The 21,416-nt window shown below is 36.9% G+C and overlaps 1 protein-coding gene across 1 annotated transcript in view; it reads left to right on the top strand.

The window, feature by feature from the left end:
- THSD7B (thrombospondin type 1 domain containing 7B) overlaps window positions 1-21,416 on the top strand; it is a 763,227-nt gene that overhangs the window by 575,252 nt on the left and 166,559 nt on the right. Inside the window, exon 14 of the mRNA XM_028101331.1 lies at window positions 3,962-4,140. Within this exon, the coding sequence (XP_027957132.1) occupies window positions 3,962-4,140 (179 nt within the window). The remainder of the gene's footprint in view (window positions 1-3,961; window positions 4,141-21,416) is intronic.

Below are 21,416 nucleotides of genomic sequence, written 5' to 3'. Positions count from 1 at the left end.
ATCTTACTGTTTTCTGGTTGTTTATGTACTTCTCTGTTCCTTTCTTCTTTGATTGATGACTTGATAGTCTTATGCTTGGCTTTTTTCCTCTATTTTTTTATGTATCCATTACAGGTTTTTGGTTTGTGGTTATCATGACATTCATATATAACATCCTAAATCTCTAGCAACTATAACATATTAAGTGGGTGGTCACTTAAGCTTCAACACATTCTAAAAGAACATTTTTACTCTCCCCTCCACAGTTCATGTATATGTTGTCACATTTTACATCTTTTTTATTTTGAGTCCCCTTTTCTTTCTTTCTTTTTTTTTTTTTTTTCTCTTTATGGCCTTTTGTTTTCTACTTAAAGAAGTTCCTTTAGCATTTCTTCTCAGGTAAGTTTAGTGGTGATGAACTCTTTTTTTGTTTTTTTTCTTTTTAAAAAAAAATTCTTATTTGGGTTTAACACACAATATTACACTAGTTTTAGGTGTACATCATAGTGACTCAGCATCTCTGTATGTTTGTTTTTTAAATTTTTATTATGTTAATCACTGTATATTACATCATTAGTTTTTGATGTAGTGTTCCATGATTCATTGTTTGTGCATAACACCCAGTGCTCCATGCAGGATTTGCCCTTTTGACTTGTGTTTGGAAAAAACTTTATCTCTCCTTTAGTTCTGAATGATGATCTTGTTGAATAGAATATTCTTTTTTTTTTTTTTAAGGTTTTATTTATTTATTTGACAGAGAGAGACACAGTGAGAGAGGGAACACAAGCAGGGAGAGTGGGAGAGGGAGAAGCAGGCTTCCTGCAGAGCGGTGAGCCTGATGCGGGGCTCGATCCCAGGACCCTGGGATCATGACCTGAGCCGAAGGCAGACGCTTAACAACTGAGCCACCCAGGCGCCCCTGGATAGAATATTCTTAGTTATAGGTTTTGTTTTGTCTGTCTGTTTTCCTTTTAGCGCTTTGACTATATCATGCCACTCATTTTTGGCCTGCCAAGTTTCTGTTAAAAAAAAAAAAAAAATCAGCTGATAGCTTTATGGGGTTTCCCTTGTGCATAAAAGTTGCTTCTCTCTTGCTGCTTTTAAAATTATCTTTAATCTTTGCCACTTTCATTATTGTGTGTCGTGGCGTGGACCTCCTTGGGTTCATCTTTTGTGCTTCCTGAAACTGGATATCTCTTCTTCCCCAGGTTAGGAAAATTTTTACCTACTACTACTTCAAATAAGTTTTCTGCCCCTTTTATTCTCTTTTCTCCATCTGGGATCCCATATAATACATATGTTTGTTTACATGATGTTGTCCAAAAGATCCCTTAATCTATTCTCAGGTTTTTTTTTCCTTATGTCTTTTTGCTATTCAGTTTGGTCACTTTCCATTGCCCAGTCTTCCAGATCACTGATTCATTCTTTTGCATCCTCTAATTTTCTATTGATTCCCTTTAGTGTATACTTCATATCAGTTATTGTATTCTTCAACTCTGATTATTATTTTTTATGTTTTTTATTTCTTGAAGTTCTGCTTGAGTTCTTCCACTCCTCTTACTGATCTGGTGAGCATCTTAATGACCATTACTTTCAATTCTTTATCAGGCATATTGCACATTTCCATATCACTTAGTTCATTTCCTGAGGTTTTGCCTTATTTTTCCATTTGGAACATATTTTCTGTCTCCCCATTTTGCTTGACTTTGTTTTTGTTTGTATGAATTCAGCAGAACAGCTACTTTACCTAAACTACAGGTATGTCTGGTGACTTTGGCTGGCTGGAGCTGTGGCTGTTGTGGGCTGGAGATCCAGGGAGTCTCCAGGCTGGGACCATCCTAGCAGGACAGCTGAACTGAAGTGGATGCAAGCTTGGGTGTCCCAGGGCACTCTGCACAGGGGGCACCCTGGTGGGATGACTGGAGCCTGTGTGGGCATGGGCTGTGTGTCCCAGGGTATTCCACACCAAGGCATCCTGGCACAGTGGCTGGAGCTGAGGTGGAAGTGGGCCAGGTGTTCCCAAAGCACTCCATGTAGGGGTTGCCCTGCCAAGTTGTGTGGAGCCTAAGTGGTGCAGACCTGGAGTGTTTTGGGGTGCTTTGTACCTATGCCACCTTGGTAAGATGACTGGAGCTAGTGAGTGATGACCAGGTGTGTCCCAGTATGGGCTGCCCTGGGGCCTCCTTGATGAGACAGCTAGTGTTGATTAGGGGCAAGAGGCTCACTGAGGCAGTAGGCCAGCTATGATGCCTGGATCCTATTATTGTCCACACGATCAAGATGGAAGGAGAACATAAACTGTGGCACTCGCCAGCCCCTCCAACTTGGAAAGAGTTCTAGCAGCCCTCCCACTGTTTGGCAGAGATCTAGGGCTGGATCCTTTATATTCTAGTTGCTCTTTTAAACTGTGGCTTTTTTCTGTGCCCCCAGGGCATCTGGGGCTAGTGTAGACTAGGAGCCCAGGAGTTGATGAGGTAGCAGGCTGGCTAGGATGCCTGGACCCTGCTCCTGTCTGCAGGATGGAGGATGCTAGCAAGCCTCTACAACCTGGAGAGAGTTCTAGCAGCTCTCTATTTGGCGGGGTTCTAAGGCTGTTTTCTTTTAATTCTAGTTGCTTTTTTTAAACCATGTTTGTTTGTTTGTTTCTGTGCCCTAGATAGACGAACCTGCCCATGGTCCCTCAGTACTGTCTTTTCCCACTGTAGTTCACAGCATTGGTCGTGGGCGTTTCTTTAGTTACTGTGTCTCATCTGTCTTGCCATTCTCTACATGGTCTCTCTCTTGTTGTGCAGAAGTTGTTCAATAAGCTCCCAGTTCTTTGGGAGGAATTGCTATATAACTAGGTGTAGATTTGGTGTGTCCACAGAGGAGGTGAGTTCAGGGTCTTCTTATGCCACCATATTGGGCCAAATTCTCAATCTCCTTTTTGATTATCTCAAAATCAACTAATTTGACGTATTATTATATTGACAAATTCCCTTCCTTTTTGCTGTATACCCCATAACCTAATCATGGGAGTAGAATCCTATTATATTCAAAGGTTCTGCCCAAACTCAAAGGGTTGAGATTATACAGGCATGGACACCAGGGTACAGGGATCAGATATGTTGCACTTAGTTAAGATGAATGATACAAGAGAATTAGCATTTTTTTTAAGGAAATTGATGGCTTCAGTTTTAGATATGTTGAATTTGGAGATAATTGGGCATTCAATTAATTAGAGTGGATCAGTAGGTCTTAGAGAAGTCCGTAGTAAGATTAGAATTGGAAATACATATTTAGTAATGATCAGTGGAGGTGATAGTTAAATAATGAGATCATCCAGAGAAAGACTGTAGCAAGAAGTGGGCTGGGACAGGAGTAAGTCCAGGTAACTAGAACATCTACCTGTGCATTTCCACTCATGTCTCTTGATTCCAGTCTAATCTCATCATATAACTTTTCACTGTTCCTGTAGTTGGTAAATAATATCCTGCTCCTCCTAATTTGTGGTCTACTCTCTGTCGTTCTCCCACTTCCAAGCCACACTACCTGGAAGTGAAAATCAGGTGCACTCTTAGTGAAAGCCTTGCAGATCACGGATACTAAAAATGATGTACTCTCTTATGCACCCTGATCCCAGATGGTGAGTTGTGGGAATTATAGAACCCAAGGCTCAGTGAGGGAAGATGGTGCCATCATTAGCTCTGAAACACTTTATTTCTTCCTAACAGAAAACAAGACTAACTACACTTTTCTTTGCTCTTCCCTCCCAGAATTGACTATAAAGTGTTAGATGGCACAAATTTGGAAGGCAGATGTGACTATATTACCTATCTCTTAAAACCTTTGTCTGTTTATTTGAATAGAAAATCACTGAAGTCATTACAATGATATTATTGAACAATCTGAGCTGTGACTGTTTACTTTCTGTAAACAAGTAAATTTGATCAGTTCATTTTGAGTAGATTTTCCTTCCTTCACTTAAATCTCTTTCTTTCAGGTTATATTCAAGAAGAATGTGTCATCCCATGCCCATTTGATTGCAAGTTAAGTGACTGGTCTAGTTGGGGGTCTTGCAGCTCGTCTTGTGGAATTGGAGTGCGAATTCGGTCCAAATGGCTAAAAGAAAAACCTTACAATGGAGGTCGCCCATGTCCCAGACTGGATCTCAAGAATCAGGTAAAGTACATGAAGCAACAACAAAAAGCTAAAAAATTACTCACGTGATTATTTCTTGTGGAAATTGAAGTCATTGTCTTTTTACAAGTAGCTCATAAAAAGTTATCACAAATTCAAAAGAGGGTTAAGAGGACATAAAGTAATATAACAGAGTTAGTAATAGAAGCCTTGCCCACTCCTAGGTAATGCAGAGACCAACTTGGTGTTGCTAGCAGTAATAATGTTTATGAGAAATAATCCAACTGATTTTATATGGTCTTGAAGTGTAACTTGATTATTCATATTATAAAAGTCATTTGTTTGTATATATATTTAAATATACTAAAAAATACATGAATACTAATGTTGGGAGAATGTCAAGTACTTTATGGCAATAAGTATAGTTAGGGGTTTCATCCATGTACTCCAGAAATGGGGTACTCTTTTCCTTCACCAAACTCTTCATCTGTTTTTTTTCTTCTCAACATCACCAAAGTTTCCAATTTTTTCATGTCTTTTCTGAGCTATTTCTCTGCCTGTTTCCCCAAAGTCAAACCTATTTTCATAAATGGAACCCTGAAGGATACCCTTCCATATAGATGTCTAATAAAACAACCATCCTAGGCAAAATTGATTAGAGTATGTTAGTTGGCTTTACCCATATAACAGTCTAAGACTTAGTTAAGAATTTTAATAAAGACCTCAAATTTCTCCCATGATTGCATAGTGGTTATCAGATTACGACTGATATGTATTTTTTTAATCAATTGAATAGATAGAGCACACGTGATAGTTGAAAATTCCTTAAAGTTGTGAAGCGTGTCTTATATGTGTATATAGTTCCTTTGTGATCCTGCAGCTATTTTAACAGAATAGCTACACATGCTTCTATTACTGATTCTATTAATTTCTGCTTTATGATCCCCCTTTTGATTAGACTTTCCATACAGATTGTTTAATGGAAGGAAAATCCATACAAATAGATATGTGTCAATATTGGCCAATATCTCTAGCTATTTTTTTTTCCCTAAATTTTGCTAAAAGACCCATAACTCACTGAAAAGCGAAAAGTTACCATTCTACCAAAAAATAGTTATGTTCTAAGATGGCAGAGTATTTTACTCTTGTTTTTTAAGGTTATGTGGTAAAATAGTGACCATAGTTTCTTCTCTCAAAGCTAATGCAAACCTGTGGGAAAAGGCAAGGCAGAAGATCATAAAATCAACATAGAGGTTGCAAAAACAAAGAAACCCCCAAAATTCCACTAGTACAATAGTTTGATGAAGGGAAGATTAGGATATGATTAATAAAAACAGGAAGGAAACAATCAGAGCAGAGATGGTCTAAGGAAATAAACCTTACCTTAGTACAACAAAAGGTATAAGACAGGTTTATCATTACAAGGAAAATATTCAAGTGAATTGTATATATGAGGACTATGTGACCCTCCCTAGGGGATTTTCCAGGCATTTAAAAGGAAGAATAACTACTAAGCATTTATAAACAATGCATGGTAATTCTTATTCTTTCTCCAAACCTTCAGTGAAAGCTAAACCTTAATAACGCTTATGTTAAATACCAATTTTTAATATGCTAATTTTATGAACTAGGAAATTACCAAGGGATTAAAGGGACTTCATTGGAGTGCAGACTTGAAGCCTCTATTTTCAGTATGCAAAGGCAAATGTGTAGAAGTGTGTCCATCAAATGTGAGAGTATGAGTAAGATAAAGATACTTGTCAACCTGTTGTGACTTAAACTTTTTCAAAATGCCTGATTGACATATAAAACTGGTAACCTTAAGAAGTAGTACAAGCTGAAAAAAATTGAACCCAACTTTAAGAATAACTTAGATAAATTCCATAAGTGAAAATTATGTGAGGATGGGGCTGTCTACAAGAGATACTTCTTATGCTTGAGTTCACAAAGAGACTTTTAGCATTCCAGAGACATTTGTTTATTAAGCTCCAAAACCAATCCTGGGAATTAATGATGAGAAATCAAATTTGGTGTGGTGTATATTCTGCTATAAAGAGGTTTCAGATGTCTAGTATGTGTGTGGCTCAATTCAACTTGAATTGAAAAACTTCACCCTAATCCATACTTTGTATTTTAACATAACTTAATTCATAGGGACATTAAGTAGTAAGGCTTCCCTCTCACTTCTAAGTCTGTGAATGGCAAGGGAGAATACTGTTGTAAAAAAAAAAAAAAAAAAATTCTAAATTTAGAAAAAATTCTCCTTAGAGAAATTCCTTTTCTGAAGCAAGCACACTTTTACCTGGAAGTAGATTTGTGGAAAGCAATCTTTGCTGACTTCATTGTATATTTGCTCTTAAATATAAGAGCATCCCCTGTGTGTGTGTGTACGTATGTGTGTGCGCACATTACATAATATATAGAAATCTATTTAAAGTTATCCATCTTTTCTTAACTCATCTGAAAATAGATTGGGTTGACAGGAATTTTCATTACTGAGGAAATATTCCCCAGCTTCCATTATTTATGGCAAGTCGTCTTTAGAAAAGATGGCTTTTTGTTTCTCTAAGCTGGAACATGATCTAGTTAGAGGTACACCCACTGAGGCTTTTTTGTAAAGTTCAGTTTTACTACTGGCCTTAGGTTATTTGTCTCCTTTCCAATTAGTTCTCAGGTTTAGATTTATTTTCCTATTTTTAGGACCAGGTTAATACTCTCTGTTCTATTCACATTAAGTAAGAGCTTAGAAAAATATATAACCAAATTTTAGCAGTAAGAGAGGCACATACCTTTAGTACCTGTGCAAGAGGAAAAATCTGTATATGTCAGAGTGAGCCAAACGTACTGTTCATAAATATATATGTAAACATACATACAACTTGTATATATGTATGTATAATACATATGCCTATGTAAATGTCAGCATACCTACATATGCTTATTCATTCTTCTCCTTCATTTCTCTGTAGAACGGGAGGTCTTGTGAAGGCAAGGTCTTTTTACTTTTGTAACTCATTCAGCCCCTCGTGCACTACCTTGTGTATTGTCAAATTATATTTACTAGATGCTTTTTTTTAAAAGAAGCCTTCTCTGAATGAGTGGGTGGCTAGTTCTGTAGAAAAAATGTTAGAACCCTGGTCTCCTATGCTATGATGTGCCATTTAAATTCTCAAAAACATTAGCCCTTCTAGAAGAAAGAAATAGGAACCTCCAAACTATTATTGCCCAAAGAGTCTTTCAAGATTCGTCTGAAAACTCCTGAATGTTGGATCCCCATTGAAATCTCAGTGATAAAAAAAAAAAAAAAGAAAGAAAGAAAGTTCGGCATTATGTACACAAGCTCATAAACTGTTCTGAACCTGTTAGTGGAATCAGTTTTTATAATCTCTCATAAAATGCCTCCCTTTTAAACCCAAACCTATCAATGTGATAGCTTTTTCTCTAGAAGTGCCAAAGTGACAGCAATACTTGAATAGCTTTCTGCTAAGTCTATTTGTGATGCTAAATAGCTCCAGCATGCAGTTTACCCAAAACTCTTATCAATGCAGAAAACTTCTAAATAGTTGATTGGATTATCAGGTCAGTTGGCTGATGCCCTTGACTCTCCTGTGCATAACAAAATACATAATACATTTTAATTTTTTTTCAGTCTATAATATGTTGAGTAGATTATTTATACTTCATATTTTTGCTATTTTTTTCTTTTGAAATTCTACTTAATAAAGGCTTAAATATAGGGACATTAAAGTTCTGTTGGACTTATGTTCCCCTTATGAGTTCTTCACATGATTGAAGGCAAGAGTTCCAGGAAATTATATTTTGTTTATAGGTTGCAAATCTGTGTGTTTACAGTGTGTATGGGGGGAAAAAATGATACATTGAGATTCATTACCTATACTTTTTAAAAATGTATGCTGCCTACTTAAAGATATTTTTGAGTTTTGATTATGTTTGCAGCTGAATGAGAGGATATAAATTAAAAATGTGTGTTTTTTAGAAACAATTGCTATTTTAAAGGTGTGTCTTCTCCCCAGAGAGAAGTGGTCTAAATTTGGAAATGAGTATAATGCATTTTATTTTTCATAGTAAGGTAATAATGTTTTAAAGAATACTTTCTTTCCAAAGATACATAGAAATATTTTAGCCTGAATATTTCTTTCTTAGAAGAGGCTTGTGGATGAAAACATGTTTCTATAGAGAAAGAGCTTATGCTCATTTTAATACTACATCATTAATTAATAGAATGTTATGATGTGGAAACTGTCAGTCTATCTGAATGATCTGCTTACCTAGAAATATATGGTTACACTTAAGCTTTAATTTGACTTAACCAGTTTTGGCTTCTTGCTTCTTTTTGAACAGCCCAACTCCCACTCATTCTAGGCTAGTCCAAATCATTCCTGACAGTGTCCTGTTCACTTTGGACTTAGTACTTTGGCAGGAGACCCAGACTATAATGGAGTAAGAAGTCCTGTTCTTGAGCATTAAAATGGAAGGCAGCCAAAGCTTATCCATGATTAAGTACATCGAGGTGTACCATTCTTGTGTGGGGAGGGGTGTTGGTGTTGCATCTTTGAAAAAACTTTAAGTATGAGATATCATGTGCCATAGAATTAAGGGAAGCACCGGGATTCATTCCTCAGGGTTATTTGGGAAGATTTAATAGACTATCTGCCCCATTTCACCTCTCCCTAACAGAGTAGTAGTTATTCCAAAACCCAGGCACACTGTACCCCATCTCAGAGGCAGCTTGAAATGGCTCCTAAGGGCTAGTGTTCTTCCCCTCTTTTTTTTCTTTATGCCTGTCTGCCAACCCAAACTGCTCTCAAGTTGTGACATCTCACTAATTGAGCTGAGTAGAGCTCAGAGGAGATGCAATTTTTCTTTTCTGTTCTTGCCCTGTCACCATCTCCAAGAAAAATTATTTTTCTTAAGAGATTTCTCTCCCCCCACATTTGTGTCTACACATAAACTATTCTTGATCATTCCAAAGTAATACCCCTCAGGCTTGTTAAAATCTTTTGGAACTTTGCTCATTTTTCTTGAGAGCTGCCAGAATCACTCATGAAAGCAATTTTCTTATACCTGTTGTCCACTCTGTCTTGAGTTTTACTGTGTTTTGATACTGGGTATTGCTACTCTGCAAATACTCAAAATTACTTTTGTTATTTAAGATGTTCTTATGTACCTCTAGAATGTTCTTTATTAGGCTGGCTTGGTAAATGTTCCTAATGCTATTGTCAGGGAGCAAGAATTCATGTCCTCTTCGAGGGTCCTTCTAGCTGGACTAAGAATGGAATTGACTTGAGACAGATTAACAGGAGAAAATCAAATTTAGTAGTACATGTATCCACACAGAATGGAAATTCCAAGGACGGGCAATATGAGGTATACATGTCATTCTGAACTAAGGAGAAAGAGGGTAAGAGTCTGGGACTTCAGGAGAAAGGAATGCAATTCACAGGGTGATAAGATGAGCAGATGTTTCATAATTAGATGTTTGCCCTGCCATGTAGATGGGTCACTTGGATAAAATTTATCTCTGAGAGTAATCCTTATTCTGGGAAAGACCTCCAGTTTAGATTCTTCTGTGGGGTGAAGGGAGATGCAAAAGTTTCTCTTGAGCTCATAGGGTCTCGATTGCATTCAGCTTATAGTAATTTTCATGCCAAAGTGGCCCATCGCAGGGCAGCCTGCCCTTAACCCCTACACTGTCCCTAGGCAGGAATTCCAGGATTGGATGGGGACAGTTATAAAGTTATGAAGCAGGCAAATTTTGTCTTTGTAACTCTTTCTCTGAGTTTCCATACCTCGTATTATCCCTGGCCTCTTAACTCCTAAAATATTACATTGGATGACATTAGCTTCAGCAGGAAATCACATCATCTGTGTTTCCAATTTTCTAAAATGGTCTTCTTAACCAAGAACTTAAAGTAGAAGTTCTCAAGTACTTTTTAGAAAAATAGTGGCAGAACCTTCTTTTCATATCTTTTTTGAATCGTTCTGTCACTTAAGCTTTAAATACAGAGTAGAAACTTCCCTCTTTTTTCAGGTATTGAAAGAATATGGTTTTGACTTTAACCACAAGATTTGGTTATATTAAACATACCTTTTAGAAAATGAAATTGAAATGATGGGAGTATAGCACCTTCTTAAAAAGAAAAAAAAAACTTGCTGAATATCTACTTGAAAGATTTAAGAAAATCTTAACAGCATGCTAATTCTCCAGGATTTTTTGAGATATAATTTGACGTATAACATTGTATAAGTTTAAGATGTACAGTGTGCTGATTTGATACATTTATATATTACAATAGGCACCTGGGTGGCTCAGATGGTTGAGCGTCTGCCTTGGGCTCAGGTCATGATCCCAGGGTCCTGGGATCGAGTCCCACATTGGGCTCCCTGCTCCTTGGGAGCCTGCTTCTCCCTCTGCTTCTTTCTCTCTCTCTCTCTCCCCCTTTCTCTCTCCCTCTGTCTCTCATGAATAAATAAATAAAATCTAAAAAAAAAAAAATGTGATTATTAAGGCATTAACTTACACATCTCCCGTGTCACATACTTATTTCCTTTATGTGGTAAGAACAATTAAGATCTAGTCTCTTAGTGACTTTGAAGCTTAGAGTAGAGTATTGTTGATTATAATCACTATGCTGTGCATTAGATCTTCAGGATTTACCTATGAGTTAAAGTTTATACCCTTTAGATCTTTGAAGCTTTATCCCAATATTATTACCAGAAAGCAAGTTACCTAGATCCTGACTGGATCCTATGATAGATCTCTACAGAAGAGCATTTGTTGAGTCATGATTTATTTTTTCTACATGACTTAAGAGTCAGGATAAAAATTAGTTTCTCTGAGAAGCTTATCTAAATCTTTTGAAATCCAGAGTTCGTTGTTTCATAAACTTTATTAATCATAAGAATAGAACAATCATGATGGGGGCGGAGAGGGGTATACAGTTTTCCAGGACCCTGCTCTGGAGACTGTGGTCTGCAGAGTTAGAGTGGATCCAGGAATGTGTATTTATCAACAAAGGATTGTTTTTACTGGTTCTTCTGATCAGGCAAGTTGGTGAATGCTGCCATAATTGAGATTCTTGCCACTGAGGCTACCATTTCTGCTGAGTTCAGCTCTGGAAAAGATTTTCTTTGTAGTTAACTTAGCCTGCCCTTTCTAATCCAAACAGTGAACACAACCACTATTTGTTTGCTACTCAGAGCACTTAGGGGAGGACCCTCCCACTTCACAGAGAGGAGACTGAGGCTTACAGAGAAGTAATGACTTGCCCAAATCCACCCACTGATACATGCAAGAGGTTAAGGGTCAATCAGGTCTGAGGTCAAATGCTGCCCTGTCATCTCCTAGCTGTGGGAACAGGAGAAAATTATTTAACTTTTCTGAGTCTCAGTTTCATAATCTGTCAAATAGGTATAATAATGCCAACTACCTCATAAAATTACTGTATTAATATAAAATGAAAATACAAATTTTCTGTCTCATTGTTGGGCAAATAATATGTGCTTGATAAATGTTGGGTAGGATTCTTTTTCCTTGGCCTCTAACACATAATTTGTGTTTCCGACTCCATTTACTTTCACCTATATCATATTGCCTTTTAGAACTAAGCTATGCAGATTGCTTCTCTTTTTGCATTTAGTTACTTGAACATTTGTAGTCAAATATTTTAGTTGTAATAACTTAGCTTGATGCATAGTAAAAGCTACTGTCACTTCCTGTAAAGGAAGCCTAATTTATTTTATTTCTAAACATCCTGTTCACTGCATTTTTTTTTTTTTTAGTGGCAGAAAGGAACATAACTTTTTATATATTTGTAACTAATTTCCTATGAATTTGTGATTCTTTGAATCTTTATTTTTATAAACATTTCTAAGGAGTATAACAGAAAGATAGCCAAATCATTATGGGTAGAGCTCTATGAATTTTCACATAGTGAACCTTTCCATTCAGTTACCATGCACGTCAAGAAATCATACATTAACAACATCTCAGACGGCCCGTTTGTGCTCCACCTTTCTTACTACCACCTTCCTCTCACCAAATAGAACTACTATTTCCAACAGTATTATTGGGGAGGAAAAATTTTTGCTTTACCTTTCAAGATTCTTCTGGCTGGTCTAAGAATTAAAGTCATATGGGACAGATTAACAGGAAAAAACAAAAGTTTAGTAACAATATATCTCCTGTATACATGGGAGTGACCCAGGAATACTGAGTAACTCCCCAAAATGGCCAGAAGTCATCACCTTAAATACCATTTTCAACTAAAGACAAAGAAGATGTCGGGGCTGGGGAGTAGGTTATGGAACTTCTACTTGGTTTTCGGAACTTCTCCTGTGTTTGCAGTTTCTTAAAAATAAACTGGATTAAAATAATATGTCAAAAAGACATATTTTAGGGTGGTATATTTTGTACCACTTCACTATAAATTAGTTTTATCATTCTAAAAACATCTTTTCATGAAAGGATTCTGCACTGTATACTCTTTGTGCCTGCCTTTTTCTCCTCAGCATGTTTGTGATATTTATCCATGTTGTGATTTGTGCTATTTCATTTTCATTGCTCTGTTATGTCCTTATGTGTATCATATTATTATACACACCACATCTTACCTCTTTTTATTGTTGATGGATGGACATTTGTGTTGTTTTCAGTTTGGGGCTATTAGAAATAACACTGCTATGACCATCCCCGTACATATCTTGTTGGTGCTCGTATGTGTGCATTTCTGTTGAGTACATACCTAAAAGTAGAATTCCTGTCATAGGATATGTATATACATTCAACTTCAATAGAGAACTGGCACTTCTTTTTAACTTGTAAATTATGTCAGGTTGTCCTAAGTACAGATAGTATATGCGTTTAGATAATTACCTGAAATCTGACCTGACACCATGAAAAGGGGTGTGGAAGTTGTATAGACACATTAAATGTTTATCTCAGCTCATGTTCTATCGCAGCATATCGGTGACTGGGGTCTTCCCCCAAGTCACAGCTGCCTTCCCAAAGAGAACAAGTGTACGAGCACTGCCTCCTGGCTGAGTTCTGCGCACCTCTCTTAAACAATCATTATAACCATCACATTTCTTCTGTCTCTAATCTCTCCTCTCCTCCCCTCTGCTTCCATTCCTCACACAGCAGCCTCTGAATTTTTCTAGATCACAGATCTGATTATACATAAAACCTTTCATAGGTCTCTTGTTACCTTCGGGATAAAGTGCAAACTGTGTAATATAGTTTATGAGACATTTAATGATCTTGCCTGAAATACACGTCTCTGAGCTCAGAGTCCTTTTCAAATCAGCAAGGCCCTCAGGTGAGGGAAGCTTCTTATGAGTCAGGAGGAAGAAGCCACTTCTATGTTTCTGTCTCAACAGCCCTTACACAGGCTTTTTCTTTCTTTCTTTCTTTCTCTTTCTCTTTTTTTTTTTTTTTTTAACAGGCTTTCTCATAGAGAGTGAGAATCTCACATTTTAAATCAAGTGATTGTCTAACATGCTGTCTTTTAACAAAATTGACTTTCAACTTACGAGTCACCGAACACTCTTTAATGACGTTAGATATTTGGATTTACCCTATTGCCTTTTCTCTGGAAACTACTCATCAAATTCCCTCCACGTTGGATTAAAGTCCTACTCCACTGCTATTTAAATATAGACTGCCCAAGGCCATTTGGAGTTTGTAGCTACCTTCCCTGAAGAGAAATCTTTGTCTTAGATGGCAAGGTAAGGGACACGGTGCTTATTACCTGTGCCAAAACATGAAAGTACAGATCCAATTGCAAAGTCTGCCTCTGAAGAATATTCTCTAATAGCAGAAGGGTTGTCCAAAGCCATCTTCCACCCTAATAGACAACAATCTTGTCACCCTTGGAACTGAAGGTAAATTGATTTGAGTAGCAATATTAGGGACGAAGTTTGAGTTGAGTCGACTCTCCAGTGCACAGTATGTCAAACGGAGGCCAGCAGGTTCTGTGTGTCATAAACCAGAATGGTAATAACACAGAGTGAAAATTTCTATTGCTTTGCTCTGTTTTGGAGCAAGGAAACACAATTGTATTTAAGTCACTGCAGATCCAAATTTTACATTTTACATTCATTTAAAAAAACATTTGATATGCACATTAGGGTTTTATATTTTTTAATCTTTGCTCAAATTCACTTTCTAAAGGTGTCTTACCTGAATACCTATTTACCCACACTTCTCCCATTTACCCTTCCTTGGTTCTCCTTTTCCTACTATATGATTTCCTCACTTATTGTTGATTTTAATTTTTGCCTGCCTCTTCGTGCTACCCCTAAAACAAATATACTTCCTGATTCTGGATGAGCACCTTGAAAAGTGTTTTAGATTAGGTTCTCCCAGAAGCAGACCTCAGATAGGATTCAAAAACAAGAATTATTTCTCAAGTGCAGGGAGCACCATTAGAAAAGCAAAGAAGTGTTTCAGGGAAGGGAAGAAACCAGTAAGAGGTATGTTATTAAGCCAGAAACCATGGCAGCTACCAAAGCTGAAGCATGTTGGGAATTTTAGGAGACTTGCAAAACCCATGCCCAGGTTTTATTTTTTCACACTTGAAGGGCCAGGAAGTTGGGATGTTCATGGGGAAAGTGCAGCAAGAAATATCAGTGACATGGGTGTATACCACATATTCATTATTCTCTAGGTAAACAAGTAAGGGGTACTCTGACCTCATTCTGCAACACTCTCTTCTGACAATCTCCCTGTACCACTAAAAGGGGAAACCACGTTTACCACCAGGAAGTGACCTCTTCTGGGAGATGATTTAAATGAACATATGGCTTCCAGCAACTCCCTTTTCCTTAGGCATGAGGGGACTTATCTCCTGGCCGTGCAAATACCCCTGAATATGTAGAAAAAAATAAGATACTGCATGGACCCATGGTTTGGAGTGGTACGATATGGTAGTTAATATGTTTTACTTTGCAGTATTCATATATTATGGGTATATCTCCATGCCATATAACGAGGTACATTGGGAGAAGACCTAGAGAAATATAACAGGTAAAATTACATAAGTTTGTGATGTTGACAGGGACTTCTTAGCAACAGTAATTTAATGAGCCCCGGTAGATTGTAGAAAGAAAAGAGGTAAAAATAAAATGGAATTTAAGGTAATTGTAAATGTTTTGAAAGGCAAGTTTAATTCTGTGCACCTGTGCCATCATTCATTCATTCATTCATTCATTCAGCAAACACTGAGAATAAATGCTGTGCCAGGAGGAGACCTTATTCACACTCATTTCAACTCCACTGCTCAATTTTCTCTGGGAACTTGCATTCCTGGAAGCTCGAATGAATGGTTGGAATTATAATGTTCTAGATGCTCATGGTATCAGAACTGCTCTACCTTTAAAAATGCATGAAGGAAGTTGGACCCAATCAGCAAAATTATCCATTCCTTCTCTGTATTAAGATGATTTGCAGCTAACATAAACCCCAACGCAAATTGGCTGAAAAAATAAGGAAATACATTACCTCATGTAATAAATCTAGTGGTGATGCAGGCTCTAGGACTGGTTGGTTCTGTGGCTCAGTATTGTTATCAAGAACATAGTTGCTCTCAGTCTCTCGGCTTTGTCAACTTTGGTGTTGATTTCATCCTCAGGATTTTAGGGGGACTGACATCAGCAGTTTTAGGCATAGTCTCTTGATGCAGCAGTAACCAGAAGGATAAGAGAATGTCTCTCTTTGAGGATCTTAGGAACAACAAAATTTTCCCAGAGTTTCCCTCACTCCCCTAAAAGACTATCTCATTCTTCATTGGCTAAAGTTGGATTTTGTGTCCATTCCTAAGCCATCTCTGGAAGCAGTCATGAGATGAACTTGATTAGCTCAGTCAAGGACTTTCCAGACTTTTATTTTTTAAATTTCACGGCACATAAAGGAATCAGTAATATTCATCTGGCAAACTGGTATATGTGTTTAAAGCTGTCTATCGCAGGAGTGAATGGTCTGAGATCCTAGACTCAATGTCACAGGCACATCTGAAAACCACTTACAAGACAGGTGTGTGGTGTGGCAGGGCGGGGCTTTAATGTGCATGTGAATCATGTGACATAACTTGCTAAAAATGCAGACTCTGAGTAGATCTGAGGGTAAGAGGATAGAGACTGTGATTTTAACAAGCTCCCAGATTGCGGCAAAGCTCTGGGTCTGCAGATTACACCTTGAGATGCTAATGTATAGCCTCTGAGGAGCTCTTTCTAGACTGGAGAATCACCTGTGGTGAAATGTATTTTGAGCAGTGAACTAAAATGCCTACTGTATGCTCTTAATTTTACTCTTTTTGACATTTAATTTGATAAGGCATAAATAGTTTTAAATAACGTTTTAAGCCTTATATTAAGATGGAAAAAATGTTTTTAATCGAGGATCTGAAAGTCTCTTTTGTATGAAGAAGAATGACCTAATATTTATATTTTCCCTATGAGGATATGAATTGCCTGATTTGCCTTGACTGTTACGTGACACTTTTTCTTTCTTTCTTTTTTGGCAAGAGCATCATTCCATTTTGCAAGTTATTTGGCATCACCAACCTTCCAGTGCCTCAGCCCATCTGATAAATAAGCAGACTTCAAATCAGATAAGCAGTATACCCATATACCATTTTTTTGAAAACTGAATTGCTAATTTTATATTTGTCCACTTTTAAAAAATGGTGATTTTTCTACATGTAGTGACTAAAGCTATGTCTATATGAAGCTGAACAAATGACAAGTTCAGCAAAGTCCAGGGAAAATTATTTATGAAAATGGGACATTTGATGATGTGATGTGAAGCCTATCTGGATTCTATCTTTGCTCTCACCCCAGAGTTGTAAGCATTAGAATTGAAGTCCTCTATATCTAGGAAACCAAACCAGAAAAACAATTGAGTAGAATAGGGAATAATTCTGGCGAAACAATTGGTCAAGTTGGCTATTTAACACAAAATAGGGATAGCAAAGATCTAAGAGAACAACTGAATTGAAACAGCTTTTGGAATGTAAAACTGAAATATGAACATCTTGAATTCAATATATGATCCTCTTTGCATGAATTATTGCCTGTCATTTGCAATGCACATTACTCAAAACTGAAAAATCTGTTCTGGCTTATTACTTAATTAAAAGTAAGTTATGAGCATTTTCAGTCTTTATATAATTTATATCATTTGCAAGTCATGAATTTCGCATAATTCTGTTGGCCTTAATCATCAAAAAAAAAAGTATTGCTATGCTTAAATACAATTGCTATGCATCTTTTCCACTCTCTAGCAGATGTTACAAAAGAAGCTATCACAGCTGGTGAAAATGGATATTCAGAAGTATAAAACATGGCACTGAAAAGATTAATTTTCTGTACTGAATGCCCTTAATTCTTGAAAACTTTAAACTTTCTTCATGGTAAGGCCAGTGGTTTCATTGTCAGGTTGGCAGTGGGCAGATGATAACGTTCTGCTCTATTTTACTTTATGATGAACCAAAGAGGACTGGTTGTTTCTCTAATGAGTTTGTGAGAGATGCTTCGATGCTGACACATTAGCTGCATCCCTTGAACTGCTATGATGAGGAAGTGAAAAGTAGTTTTAACAACTTGCTAAAATTATCACCATTAGAGTGAATGAAGCACTAAAATATATATACCAGATGTTTAAAATGGTTAGATTTGGGAGAAAACCTACAATTAATTTACATTTTAGTGCTAAGAACAAATTTTAATTTATTCTGATTAACTGCTTTATAGCCCATCTAGAATACCATTTGAAGGAGTTATGGAAAAGCTATAAAAGAAGTTATAATCAAGAGATGACACTTTATTGGCATAGAAGAAGAAGAGTTTCATTCCTGATGCCCATATTGCTCAAAAGGGTTCAACTTGCACTTGCCCAAAACCTGTTATTGAATTACAGGCTTGGAATCAATATGGGAAGCAAATTAACTCACTTAATTACAATTTGTGCCAAGATTTAATCCCTCCACGGATCAGGTAAATTGTTCTAATCTACATGCACATAGTTTATACTTTCACAATCAAGTCACCATGCAGAAGTGTAAGCAGATTTCTTGATAGAATTATTATAAACAGGACTGGCTAAATGGAAACTGACAGTTGAGTTCCAAAGCTTTCCCAAGTATAAATGCTATTGCAATAACACGGTCAACAATATATTCCTGGCTTTGTATTAGGTATTCTGTAAGTAGCAGCTCTTACTATTAGCATTGTTCTTAATTGTGGTACTGGGGAGGATTTCGGGAGAAGGTTTTTGGAAACCTCACCATATTACAAACTTTCTTCAAGTCCAGATACTATAATCTGGTGGTCCATTGGAAAGTTATCGACTGCTGAGTTCATTATTTGGACTGATCAATGTTTGCTACCAGGTATTTTTTTGATTAGTTGTCAAGATTTTTCTTTTCTTTTTTTTTTTTTTTTTTTTGGCTAACACTGGCTTGCATATATTTTTTTATTTTTTTATGTTATGTTAGAAATAGGAATTTCTGCATTAAAATTTGGATTCCTAATATCTCTGTAAAAATCAGAATATCTGGCACATTTCAGGTGAATCTGAAAATGCCTGTCCTCTTTAGACAGACTCTATCCATTTGATGGTCATCTTCCTTTCCTGTCCCCTAGTCCTGCCCTGCACCTAGGCCAGGCATCAATAGCCAGGCTCATCCCTTAACAGTTGTAGAGCCTGGCAGGAGCAAACAGTTACCCACATTTCATGTTTTGATAATTAGATTATAAATCAGGGCAACAAACTGTTATATAAAATATGTTGTATCTGAGGGAGGGGGAGAAAAGGGGAGAAAAAAATCTGTTGTATTCTTCTCCTTTAACAAATAGGTCTTCATAAGAACGCAGAAGGCTAAGTTTACATTTGGGATTCTCAAGACTTTGGGAGGGAAGTGGTACTATAAGGAAACTCAGTCTTCAGCCCGGGCTTTGTCCTTGTGCTCTTCCCGCCCCTACTCTGTCCCACTATTTGCACAGGCTCTGTCTGCTGCAGCCCAACACCCCGTGGCCACTCTTCAGGCCTAGCAGTACTTACATGCAGGGAGAGGTGCAATCCCATCCATCAGGAGAATAAACCTAGGGACGAGACCCAACTCATGAAAGCAACTCAAACTCGTTTGGCAGAGAATTGTTTTTTACCGCTGTATGTATTTTTTTAATTTCAATTCCAGTAGAGTTAACATACAATGCTACATTAGTTTCAGGTGTACAGCATAGCGATCCAACAGTCCCATACATTACTCATCACAAGTTCACTCTTTAATCCCCTTCAACTATGTCGCCCATCCCCTGCCACCTCCCCTTGGGTAATCATTTGTTTTTGATAGTTGAGAGTCTGTTTTTTTGATTTGTCTTTTTTTCCCTTTGTTCATTTGCTTGGTTTCTTAAATTTTACATACGAATGAAATCACATGGTATTTGTCTTTCTCTGACTCATTTTGCTTAGCATTATACCCTATACATCTATCCATGTTGTTGTAAATGGCAAAATTTTCTTTTTTATGGCTGAATAATATTCCCTTGTATATATATGCCATCTCTTCTTATTCACTCATCAGTGAACACTGGGCTGCTTCCATAATTTGGCTATTATAAGTAATGATGCAGTAAACATAGGGGTGCATATATACTTTTGAATTAGTGTTTTCATATTCTTCTTTGCGACAGTACCCAGTAGTGTGATTACTGGATCATAGGGTAGGTCTATTTTTAATTTTTTGAGGAACATTTGGCAGAGACTTCTGGAGTTCAGGCCTTTGGAATGTGGTCTAACAGATGCTAGAAGGAGGCAGAGAGCAGACCGCCTAGAGGCACGTTCCCTTCCTTGCCTCTGCAGATTCTTCACCTTAAGGAAGAGCTACAGCTGGAACAGGGCCAGAGAGGGTTTCTCTGCACTCAGGGGAGAAACCAGGGACACAAGGGCCCATGACTATTTATTACGACACTTACAATACTGCTTTCTTATGGTAGTTTTACAATGAAAACAATATTCTTGGAATTGAAGTTTCTATGAAAAATAACATGACTGATGGAAAAACAATGTGGAGAGTTTCAAGAATGTTTTTAGATGGAGATTATTTTATGTATTTATGTCACATGCCCAGAATCTGCAGGTGTTTGAGTTAAGGGTCTTAAATTTAGTCATTCTGCTGCCCATCTTGTAGTGCTTTGTTCATGGTACATAGTTGTTGCTCATGAATATTAATTGCTTGTCTTAATGCCAGAGAGAGTGAAATTTGTAGAACACTTATTAAATTATTTCAGTTGAAATAGGAAAGAAATCAGAGTTTCATCTAAAAGGCTTTTGGTAGGGGTACCTGGGTGGCTCAGTTAGTTGAGCCTCTGACTTTGGCTCAGGTTGTGTTGCCTGGTCTTGGGATCAAGCCCAGTGATGGGGTCCATGCTCAGGAGGGAGTTTGCTTGTCCCTCTCCCTCACCCCCTGCCCTCTCTCAAACAAAATCTTTAGAAAAAAATAAAAGGCTTTTAGGAAAGTGCCCTTAAAACCATGATTCTCAAATTGTCTTCTTTTCCGTTCCCTCATACTCTTAAAAATTGAGGATCCAAAAGAACTTTTGTTGATATGGATTGTATCTATGTTTACTGTTTTCAAAATATAAAGTATGAAATTACAAAAAGATTTAATTTCTTTAAAATAATTAAAATTAAATCCATTACATGTTAACGTTTCACTCTTGTGAAAAATAACTATATATTCCAAAACAAAAAGTTTTAAAAAGTGTCATTGTTGGACATTTTGCAATTTTTTTCAGCTCTAGCATCATAGAAGACAGCTGAGTTCTCATATCTTTCTCTGTTCATTTGTTTGTAATAGGTTATTTTAGTGAAGCATAAGAAATTCCAGCCTTATACAGATATGTAGATCGAAAAAGTATTTTAGTAGACCTTTCTAGATGACTTTGGATAGTCTTTGATATATACCAAAAACTTGACTAAGAGTTTTTCAAAGTTCAATTGCAATGTAAAACATGAAATCATAACAATCCACTTTTCATATTCTGTTACCTTAAAATCCAGTGAGCTATCTGACGCATTGTATAAATCCTTAATCCATGATTTTCTCACATCTGCATTGGTCATTTAGAATATATTGATTGATTGAGTTATGCTGAAATGTTGACATATTTCACTACTTAATATCAAAAATTCATATTAATAGCACCACTGATCTTATCAGAAAAAAAATTAAGTCTTGAGAACTTCCTAAGCTTGTGGTGGCAGATTAAAATTTTCCACAATTTTACTTTTTCCTTGG

This window comes from Eumetopias jubatus, unplaced genomic scaffold (genome assembly GCF_037043125.1).
Source record: "Eumetopias jubatus isolate StellerSeaLion01/CBP00866 unplaced genomic scaffold, mEumJub1_p1.0 scaffold_3, whole genome shotgun sequence".
NCBI lineage: Eukaryota > Metazoa > Chordata > Mammalia > Carnivora > Otariidae > Eumetopias > Eumetopias jubatus.
The sequence above is the reverse complement of the archived record's forward strand: the minus strand, read 5'-3'. Positions and strand labels throughout refer to the sequence as shown.